We start from the raw sequence: 11,475 nt of genomic DNA, 5'->3' as shown, positions 1-11,475 counted from the left end.
AAAATTAGGCTGTACATTTTTTGTCATTGTTTTGTTCTCTGAACCCCTTTTGGGAGGGAGATTGTGAGTATTAGCACTGTGCTGTCTCCCAAATAAATGGTGAGGTTTTTACTATGCCAAGAAATTCCCACATCTACATCTGTCTGTCTGTCCCTCGAGAACAGTTTCCATCAGTTTTACTCCCATTTCCTAAATCAGCTCTATCGCCATTTACCTTTTATTTTCTAGGCCTGCAAATGCAGTTATAGCAGGATTCTCAATTTCCTCAGTCTCACAAGACAGGTACCCAATACCTCATGCCTTTACCATTTTCTCAGGGTGAATACTTAGAAAAATGGATTTGGGTAACATTTTTTGTTAAAAATTGTTTTTTTGAAAAGTGTCGCAAAATGTCAACCCAAAAATGAGATGTCAGGGAGCTAACACTGAAAAACAAGGCCGATATTTATATTTTAGTTTTGTTGTGCTAGTAGGTATAACAGTTGCTATCATAAAGCTGTCATAGGTACAGATTCACCAAATCCCTTCAGTGTGTGATTTAAACATGCATGATTTTGGGCTAATGTTTTAGTATTTTGCTGCTTTAGGGATATAATAAATAAAATAATTAAAGGACTGTGAAGGCCAGGGAAGAGACTCCCATTGATATCGAATGGATGTTGAATCAAATCTCTGCTGTGTCAGGGAAGGTTTATCTGAAAAAAGTTTGCTTCTTACTCTGACTTTAGAAGTATTACAAGGTTATAGATAAATGGAGTGTGGGTTGTTTTTTTTTTTCCTAAAATATGTGTGGTTTTCTGTTTTAAAGTCAGTCATATTTCTTTTCTTCATATGAATATTTAAATTGCTTTTGGCTTACTTACCGACCTGAGGAGGATGATCACAGTGTAGACCCTTTCTTTTTGCATATCTAGATGCATTATCTGGAAAATCTGAGAATGCATTGACTACGTTTTACATTATTATAAGGTTGCAAGACATGAAATAAAGCCTTGGAAATGGGTCTACGAAAGATGTAAGTTCAATTTTATTGTTTGGTATCCAGTGGTTGTTAAGGGTCATAGAGTTGCTGCATTTATATGTCTCCAATGTAAATACTTGATTAATACTAAAAATTCAGCCTGTAAGTGAGTCTAAGTATAAAGTTTAGTATAAGAAGCATTTTTCATTATCATGAAATTTTTTTGGTGTTATTGTCAGTAATATTTTAATTTGCCAGTGACTATTCTGTTTAGTTACGAGTATATTTCTATGTTACTTTTAAAAATTATTTAGCATATAATCTTGACAGTAGCTTTACAAAGTCTCTCATAACCTTTTCTAAGAACTTTTCTAAGAATTTTACCCTTTTCTAAATGTGTTAGTGGGTTTTGCTGATCAAAATGTCATCTTGATAACAGCCCATCTAGAATGTTTGACAACATGAACTAATTCTTGGAAGAGACTTTCTAAAGTAGCAAAGGGAGAAAATGGAGGACAAAATCCCAAACTTTGTTGACAAAGCTAATGCTCATCTCTGTAAAGTATATTAAATTATTAAAAAAAAAAAAAAAAAAAATCAGTTGGCTTCCAATAGAATTTGTGCTCCTGAAGCCATGAGCTTTCTTTGAAAATCCTCTCCCCACTCTGATCTTGGTTATCTTTCTCAAAAATCTAGTGGTTTAAAGCAAGACCTGTGTTCTTATGGAAGTATATACGTGAGCAGGTCCGTATGTGTATAAGTAGAATGCACTGTAACTTTACAGCTTCCATAATATGGAGGAATTAACCTAGAATAAAACCACTTTGAAAAGGAATCATGGGGGAAATAAAATTATTAGACCAACTCACAACATGACAACAAACGTCAGCACAGCCCTTTGGAGTTCTTTCGACTGTGATTTTAGGTAACTTTGTTTTGCTTCTCACAGAGACCTAATCTTGGAAGGCTAGAACTTCTATGCAGAGCAGCTGGAATTAGTTAAATTCTGGAACCACTGCTGATTTGGTTGCATCCTCCAACATGACCAGTCCTCAGTAAGTACCACATGAGGATAGTTACAATGTATTTTAAATAGAAGGGAAGAGGTTGCTACATGTAGGATAATGGTGTTGTGACATCAAGAGGGTTCTATCAGTATTACTGGAAGGAAAAGTTGGTATTTTGAGAAGGCGTAGTAGGATTTGGTCAATTATCTAAAGAGTGTGAATTAGGAGAAAATGAATGCTGTGAGCGTGTCTAGTGTGTTACTAACAGCCAGTGGCTAGTATGCCATGTTATTGTCGGATCCGTTTGCCTTTTTTATTTTCTGCCACCAAACCTGTCCCATAGCTGTTTGCCAACACTAGTCTGTTGGTTTGTTTGTCTGATTTGAGTGCAAAGAAAAATAATGTCTGTCATTTAGTCTGTCTAAGAATATAGAAGGTAAATATTGTTGGGAGAGGGAAGGCTGCACCAACCAATTTCCTTTTTCCGTTATAATACTGGAAATTGGATCATTGTATGCTCTTTCATGCAAAACTGAACCAGCTTGGACTTGTAAAGGTAAATGTCCACAGGATGGAACTAAAGGTGAAAATAAAAAAAAAAAATTCTTGTGAAAATTAGCTCCTCCCTCTGGGCTTCTGATTTCAGCTTGTTTACAGAGGAATACAGTTCTGTTGGAAATTAGTCTCATTATTTTCCACTGTTAGTTAAACAAGAATAAAACAAAACAAGCCTTTAAGTTGTTCAAATAGTACTTCCTTTTACCTCTACTTTCTGCCGTAGTATGACACAGTTGCAGCCTTTCCCTGCCAAATACTTGAGTTATAACAGCATTTTCTGATTTTCAAAATTACATTCTTGTGTAATGCTGGCAGCAGTTAGCTCCTTTTAATTTAGGAATAATGTTTTCTGTCTGAAAGGGTTAGTCTAATGCTGAGGCTCTGACCAATAGGATCTTTCTCTGTCTCTTTCACGTAGAATTTCAGTTACTTCACCCACATCCTTAGACTTACAATATATATGAGTTAAGAACTCTTCTAAATTATTCATTTTTTTTCTGGAAAAATTTCAGGTTGCTTGAATAGCTGGAAGATTTGAATAAGCTTCTTTAAAACAAAGTCACCAATGCAACTTTTGCAGTCAAATAACAGAGGGAAGGTGGGTGCTAAGCACTTTTTAACTATATCCCTAAGGAAAAAGAGTATCTTCACACCTGCTGTTGAAAACCTCTGACAAGTAGCCTGAGATTTCTTCAGAAGTTAACAAATTCCCCTGGGTGAAAGCTAGAGAAGTTTATGCTTGCACCTATTCTGAATCAAATGGAGCAAGCAGCTTTCACTGGGTACTGCAAAGGATCAATCCCTGCTGGCACTTGACATGCAAGAAGAATATATGTTCAGATTTAGAAGCTGTCCGTAAGGATAGTTAAGATAATCTTTATACAGGAGTCCATAATTCCTCTGAATCATTGTTCTCCTTGTAGAATTATTTATAAATAACTTGTAACAGAATGATCCTTCTTTCTAGTTGAATGAAACAAAGTTGCCATCCATCAAAACTATTTGAATGTTGACCCACAGTGGAAGAGGGGTCAAACTGCATCCATTAATTAACAGTTGATTTGTATATAATGATTAATAAGCTTAGATATTCATTGCTCACTGATCTAACTTACAAAGAAGTGATTTTTTAGTTGGCATAGTTACATGCCTTCTTTCTGTTTTGCGCAAATATTTTGCTTTGGGTTTATACATTGTTTCCTTGTTTGTTTGTTTGTAACACATCCATTTATATTTAGTGCTTTTGAAGCAGATTCAGCAGAGTGAAATACTGTTCTCCTTTGTCTGTGAGGTTTCTGTTGATTACAGTGGGATCTACAAAAAACAAGTTTGGAGGCATTTGGTCTGTCCCCCTCCATGAGGACACTTCCCTCAATGACCTTTTAAGTTGCTGGCTTTTTAGGATCCTGTGAAGTTCTTATCTCTTATTTTTACTTGCTTGCTTATTTATTTGTTTATATGTGTGTGTGTGTGTGTGTGGAATGAGAGAATTTTTTATTTTGCTTATTACGTTTTCAGGCCTACAATAGAAGGTGGTGTTTCAGAAGTTGAGATAATTTCACAACAAGTGGAAGAAGAGACCAAAAGCATTGCTCCTGTACAGCTTGTTAATTTTGCTTATCGAGATCTACCTTTAGCTGCACTAGATCTGTCTGTGGCTGGGTCCCAGCTTTTGTCAAATTTGGATGAGGAGTACCAAAGAGAGGGGTAAGTACAAAGGACAGACTTTTGTTTTATAGTTTTAGGTTATAGGAATTCCATGACCTGTAAAAAAGAAAACCTTGAGCTGGAGAAGTGCAGACACTTGTCCTCAAACTACTTAAACCTGTTGTCACAGGATGGAAATTACCTTTTCTACTATAACTAATCTGTGCTGGTTTGGGGCTCTTTATAATTATAAAGTGATTCATAGCTGCTATTTGAACACAGTCTGGAAGCCTTCTGTCAGGGAAAACTAGACCAAGCATCTAACCCATCAGACAAGCAGAACGGCCTGGTGAAACCTCTTTGTGAAAGGTGTTTCAGGAGGGTTTCAGGATGGCAGAGTTGGCTACTGTGATTGTCATGCATAGTTGTAAATCTCCTGACTGAGAGATAATGAGTTAGTGCTGCTGATTCCTGGACAAATAGCGTACTTTTCACAGAATAATTTGAATTGCATAGTTTGCTTATGTGAGAACATTGTCTTCAAAAATATATACCTATTTGTCCTGTTTTCATAGAACATCTGTTCTGGTTTATTGGAATAAAAGTTTTTAATCAGTTTATATCATTTGCCCAAATGTAACCCAGTGTCAGATTATGTAGCGTTGTCCTACAGGACATTAGAAGTCATCCTTGTGCCTGGTTCAGGCTTGAAGTGGCTGTAGGTGGACTCCTATACGAAATTTTATATGACAGATTTGGGTCAACTGGAGACAATCCAGAGGAAGGCAGTGAGAATGATTAGAGGTTAAGAAAACCTGCTGTGGAGTACTGATTGAAATGACTGTGTTCCATGTGAAGAAGAGACTTTCAGAGGAGCTCATAAGAGACTTCAGTGAGGAAGGGAACAGTGTTATCGATCTCCATGATGTTTAGGACAAGAAGTTAAAAGCTTGAATTGCAGCAAAGAGGAGAATAATGGGGGTAGCGAAGTGCTGGGGTGGACCACCGGTGCATATGGGGAGGAAGGGAATAGAGCTGCGATCGCTAGGTGTCTTCAAGAAGATGCGTTTGTCAGGAATGGTAACACTTGTAGTTTAAAATCCCCTGGGACAGAGATTAGGTTGAGTGCTTGTGCCTAGCCCCTCTGATTCTGTGATTACTGTTCCACTGTGTGTCACGCTGAACGTATATATATACTGCACTGTCAATAAGATCCATCTAAAGGCACTTCACAGTAAGTCATATAGAGCTCTCATTGATGAAGACATTAAAAGGCTTTATATAAGCCTCCGTTTATTAACAGCTCAACGTGTTTTAACCTGTGCTCTGAAATCAGCAGAGAGAGAACTGCTTGATCTCTGCGCAGCAGGTATTCTGTATGGTAGTCAGGAAGCAGTATGTGAGGAAGGCTCTTGCCTTTAATTTCTTTCCAAATTGGACTTTATGAGACATCTCCAGAAAGCTGTTGCTCCAAACAAGGGGAAATACGTTTCAAGGAGGTTATATAAGTATGGTACAACTGTAACATAAAATACCCTGCATAGCAAAAGAGGCACTTGAAAATTAATTTGAGTATGCAGGTGTAACCCTCAGGCTATTTTGGTGCTGAGTAAATACCAGTTTAGTTCAAATATGCATTTTTATAGATTTTTATGATCTGAAACTCAATTCTTCACTGTGCCAAAGTGCACAGATCTCTCATTGTGACCATTTGAGCAGCTTTGCAGTCTTAAGCATGGAAATACTTTTTGTTTTCCTCAGCAAAGATCTCTTCCTTCACATAGACTTCTTTTGTGGCTTTGTCAGTCTGAAAAGAAATAAGCAGGTGCCATCCAGACCTCCCAGCTGTAGAGTGGATTCTCTGAAGGAAATGTAGAGCTTTAGTTTGTATGTCTCAATGCATTTTGGCTGAGTAAGTTCGGCTGAGTCCCAGGACTGCCATCTGCTTTTGTGGGAATGGTGGCTTCTTGCTTTCAGAACCACTGATTGCAACTGATGCCCTGTGAAATTTAGGAGCAGAGCTGAGCTTGAGAACCCCAGCAGCAACAGTAAAATACTGTCCCTATACCATCTCATGGCTTGGTTGGGAATATGTCTGGTTTCATGAATGTGGTGTAATTTCTTTCTCATGGCCTTGTTAAATGTGACTGGCTTCCACCTGAGTTAAGAAGGAGTTAGGGTGGATCAGACCAGTTTGGTACAGGAACTGACAGCTACATCTCCCTCATGTATGAAGAGACTGATGTGGGAAGGACAGCAGAGGAGGTGGCAGAAAATGTCTTTAAGTCCCTGTAGTTTCTGCTAGCATCTGCATTCGTAACTGTGAAGCTCTCTTACCCCAGTGCTGCCATACAGGTTGCAGGTGGAGATGCCAGAAGATACTGCTAATGCCAGAGAGTACTAAAAGGTGATGTAGGACTCACCTTACCCTCCCTGGCAGTCTGCCTTTGTCACAGACTTGAAGTATTACATTCTGTATACTTTTCCCTGAGGATTTCAGGGAAGGTGCCAACCTGTATGACGTGTGTATATTCTGTGTGGCTCTGTTGTTCTAGATCTGTAGCTGACCTAGACAAGTTGTAGTTGTTCTAACTGCAAGGCTCTGCAGTGGGAAGGTCTGGCACATCCCTGTGCTTGCAGAATGCTGGGTTGTTGTTACAAGCTGCATCTGTATCTGGCTGATGAGACTAAAGATGAATGAGTGGACAATAAAGGAGTCTACTGATTTAATGGTTTGGTTGTGTGTACCCCAAGGCTTTCCTCTAACTTTCCTTCTTTAAGGCCAGAAGGTATTCAGGGTCCAAATACTAGCGCAAATTTAACCTGGCTGCTAACTAGCTTTTTGTTTCATCTGAGAGAATGTTTTTCTTGATAAACCAGATATTGATAGACAACCAGGAATAGGTGGGTCCTAGCTCAGCCCTCTTTGTGTGCCTAGAAACGCTCAGATGGCATCAGACTAGCATAAGAAATGAAAAAAAGAAAAAGAAAATAAAAAAGAAAGGAAAATTATGGTTTGTCTTTTGTTAAACACACCATATGTAAACTGACATTCCCGTGGCTTTAAGATACTGGAATAAAAATCTTATTTTATGCAGTTTGATGGGTCTTTGCTCTATCAAATCAAATGCTTAGGGTAGTCAGTTCCCATCTGTCAGTGTTGTGGAAGGAATTTTTGGACAGTTTGAGCTGTTTTTGTCAGAAATTTAGTTTACAATGCTGATCCCTGTGCTAAGCAGCAAAGAAAGGACTTGCAGATTAGCCAGCGCATTAAGCCTGTCCCTGAAGTACACCTGTAAGTAGTGAAAGGGTAATCAGGCAAGAAAAACCTTTCTGCTCTCCCAGAAACCCTCAAACAAAACACAAAATTTGTTGTCTTCTAATGTGGCTTGAGCAAAAATTCTTTTCCCTCTCCAGACTTCTCCAACAGGGAAAGTACAAAGATTTACATGATGGAAGTTGGTTAAGTTGGATGGAATCTGCATTGCAAATATTCTCTCTCATTATAAATCATGTGGGTGGGCTGGCATTGCTGCCTTTGCACTGAAGAGGAGTAAGTGCCTGTGGTCTCACCATGTGGGAAAAGGACAATTCCTACATCTGGCTTGCTTCCTAGCTGCGGTGAGGCTAATGTGTGAGTAGAGCTGTGGGTCTTACTCTTCAGAAAAAGCAAATTTTCAGATAAATGCAAACAGTATGTAACTAAAACATTTTGCATTTTACGTGACTACAGCAATCTCTGTTTATGAAGGTAGCTCCCTTCCACCCTGTGTAGCACTGTGAAGAGATAGCTTGGTTCTCAGAACCAATATGAGTGTGATGTTCATTACGTATTAGTCCCACTGATCTGCCCTGCAGTTAAGCTGTTAAAATCATCTTTAGCTATTGCTGCTCTGCACTGTACTCTATGCTTAGACATTGCAGAAATGCTCGAGCCATAGGCTGGAGACATATATATGAGAAATAAACTCATTCAAAAAAATGTGCCTTGGATGCTAAGGAGAACATGTGGTGTATACTTCTAACATCTGTAACAGATTTGGTGATACTCATGTGCAAAAAGCAGCAGCTTCGTGTCTGTGAATTTATTGGAGAGGCTGTGTCTGCATTGAACTTGGTTTGCATGAAAAGGGTATGTAAACATTTCTTTAAGGAGACTAATCATCCAGAAAGCTAAGGAGATTTTTAAATGTCAACATTAGCTTTAAGTGCCACTCTCAATTTCTTTTTTTCTAATCAAGTATTCTGTTTTCCAAAAAATACGCTCTTCTATTTTTGCCTCAATGACCAATAAAAATGATGGGGAGTAGTTGGAAAATAGCATACAGAAAGTGGTACACATGTGCTAAAGACAAGCAGGGCTAGGGAAAAGCTCTCCTTCCTGTATTTTCCTTAAGTTCCAATTAGGAGGTGTCATTTATAATAAATTATAAAAGAATTTACAGATAGTTGCACAACAGGCTGTATCTTTTTTTTATGAATATGCAGTTAGGCAGTGAGCCTGTCTTGATAAAGATCTGTGTTTAATGGGAGTGGGAAGCAAGGGGAGAGAGATACACCAACTTTAAATTATTTGTTGTATTTGTTTTAGATTGCAGTTCTTGAACTTTTATATGTTAAAAAAATTTGAAACATGAAGGTGCTTTCAAATACATCAACAGCTGTAAAGGCTGTGAGTTAGTACAGATAATGTGACTCACTTGGCATTAGCTGTAAATAGTCATGCCGCTGTAACATAATAATTTATGATCATCTGTTCATAGCCTTAGATTTGTTTGGTTGCAGCTAGAAAGTGCATTAAACAATAGGACTATCTGAAAAAAAGAAAGCTATAGGATGGGGGAGGGGGGAGAGAGAAAGAGAAAGGAAGGTAAACCAAAACTGAACAGAGTACAGAGGTGTAGAGAGACTCAGAAGTTAACACAGGAAAGAGTTGTGAACTTTTCATTTTAAATTGGTTGCAAGCCTTCACTGATGAATGTATTCACCCATCTTGGGAGAAAGGATGTCTTTTCCTTCAGTCTGTAATTGCATCAAGTAGATGCCATTATTTCTGGTTTTCATATTCATCTTTCAGTTTTTATTTTGATCTCTTTGAGGTATTTATTTGTGTTTTCTACAAAGATTAAAGGTACTTTAACTGAAAGAACTCGAATGGACAAAGTTCTCCCATTTCTTCTGTTTTCTGCTTTTCTTGGTTTTATCTGGCAGCATAATTAAAACCCAGTCCCTTTTCTGAAAAGTTCTGTGCACATCCTCGAGCATGTGATGTTGATACATGGTGAATAATGAGGTCCAAGCTCAAGATAAAGTGCAAAGGTTTTGGAGGGCAGAGCTATTTCATGTAGTGAGCAAGCTCCTTGTGCTTACAAAAGTGACTTTTAATTTATTTTTAGCTGCCAGCCACAGTCTGAATCCAGAAAGATGGTGCAAAATCTTAACAGCAAAATACAGTGAATAAGATTGTAGTGCTGATTTGTTCTTTGTGTGGTACTATATAACTGCTACTCTCTGTGCTCTGGTCCAAAACCAAGACCTGCACTGCAGCAGAAAATGAACATTCAGCATGACAGAACCTGTGTGGTGACCAGCTCTTCACTAGAGAATATATGAAATTTGGGGCTGCATTACAGGGATGCTCAGTAATTTAGAAACTTCTTTTTCTGTACAGATCCTTTTAAGTGTTTATCTTTGTAAATGTTGTTGTAATGTTGCTCATTACTGTGTTTCTCCTACTACCTAAATCCTTTGAGTGTGTCCCTCTAATGTCTTTTATCAGTAACACCAATTGGTAGAGGGACCGCTACTATAAGTAAAAAAAAAGAATTCATTTTCTAGTTCAGTGATTTTCAGACTTTTTTGGTTTGTAGATCTGTCTGTATTTTTCCAGCAGAACTTGCTTTTTCCAGGTACTTTTTGTGGGTAGAAGTGTAGTAGTTGTAGCCAACAGACTACTGTTTGCAAAGCTCTTTTTTAGAGAGTGGAAATGACAAGGGTCTAATTTATCTGGCTTAATACTAGAATTAATTGTCTAAGTTGGCCAAGATATGGCTTGGTGTGGAAATTGGAAGATGAATAAACAATAGGACAAAGGAGAAATGTGGAAAAGAGGAGTATTAGTCTGGAAGGAGAGTCCATGAAAAGGTCAGATAGATGCTGAGCAGCAATCTAAAAGCAAATCAGATGTTAGAATTCATTAGGAAAAGGAGTAGAGAATAAAAGAGAGGCCATGGTTGTGCCTATCTATAGATCCAAGCTTTGCTCACATCTTGAACGTGAGTGTAGTTCTGATGTAATTCTGTCATGTACAACATGAGGGTCAAAAAGGATATGGTAGATATAAAAGAACTGGGAAAGTTTCAAAGGAAAACAGTGGTCAGAGATGTGATGCAACTTCTACTGGAGATTACTAGGTAAGCTAGGTCTCTTCAATCTGGAAAAGAGAAGGCTGACAAGAGATTCGATTAAGATTACAAAATCTGTGACACAGATTAAAATATGGTTTGACGTACCCACCCACCTTCCAGTACAGGTGCTGTGGTACATTAATAGATTAGGGCCCAGTTCAAAAGAAACAAAACCAGGTTGCTCTTTGCACAGAGGGCAGTAGATGTGTGGAACTACTTTCTAAAGGATGTGTGGCTGCTAATAGCTTATCTCACCTTAAGGGGAGGTTCGACAAGTTTGTGGAAGAGAAATTCATTGAAGGTTACCAAGTAGTATCTGAGAAACCACATCTGTCTCGGGAAGTCACCAAGCATCAAACAGATGCTGTGAGAGTTTTAAGGGGAAGTATTATATGTTTTCTGTGTTCTTACTCATCTTGAGACATCTGGTCAAGGCCTCTATTGGAGACAGGTTACCAAGCCTTTGTTCTGACCTAGTATGACTGTTCCTATGTTTCTTAAAGGTTGGTTTTGAGCATGATGTTAATATTTCATTAAAGACATTAGCATGAAAAGGAAAAGCCTAATAAGCAAATTTCTAATGAGAGGAGTAATATACCAGGTAATCACAGGATGTCTGTGAGCAAATGGTGTTGATATACACGTATAAAGAAGTCATAAATAATCCTAGAAGGCATAAAGTACTTCAAATAGTGCTGGGAAGCATTCATGTAATTAAACCCATTCCAAAATGTTATGTACCACTCTAGCTGTCTGTATTCATATGCAGAAGGGACTGCTAGGACAGTTATAGAAACTGAGTGTCAGTTTTACAAAAAGCACAGGCTTTAATTCAATTAAATGAGGGGATGCCATTGCTGTGTATAAATGCATCATGGACAAAATGCCAGCAAAG

At 38.1% G+C, this 11,475-nt stretch overlaps 1 protein-coding gene across 1 annotated transcript in view; it reads left to right on the top strand.

The window, feature by feature from the left end:
* Positions 1 to 2,002: 2,002 nt before the first annotated feature.
* Positions 2,003 to 11,475, top strand: part of TMEM266 (transmembrane protein 266) — a gene marked incomplete at its 3' end in the record, with an annotated part of 59,099 nt that continues 49,626 nt past the window's right edge. The window contains exons 1-2 of the mRNA XM_035899516.1: positions 2,003 to 2,016; positions 4,045 to 4,233. Coding sequence (XP_035755409.1) covers positions 2,003 to 2,016; positions 4,045 to 4,233 — 203 coding nt within the window. The remainder of the gene's footprint in view (positions 2,017 to 4,044; positions 4,234 to 11,475) is intronic.

This window comes from Egretta garzetta, unplaced genomic scaffold, assembly GCF_000687185.1.
Source record: "Egretta garzetta isolate BGI_Z169 unplaced genomic scaffold, ASM68718v1 scaffold287, whole genome shotgun sequence".
Classification (NCBI taxonomy): domain Eukaryota; kingdom Metazoa; phylum Chordata; class Aves; order Pelecaniformes; family Ardeidae; genus Egretta; species Egretta garzetta.
The sequence above is the reverse complement of the archived record's forward strand: the minus strand, read 5'-3'. Positions and strand labels throughout refer to the sequence as shown.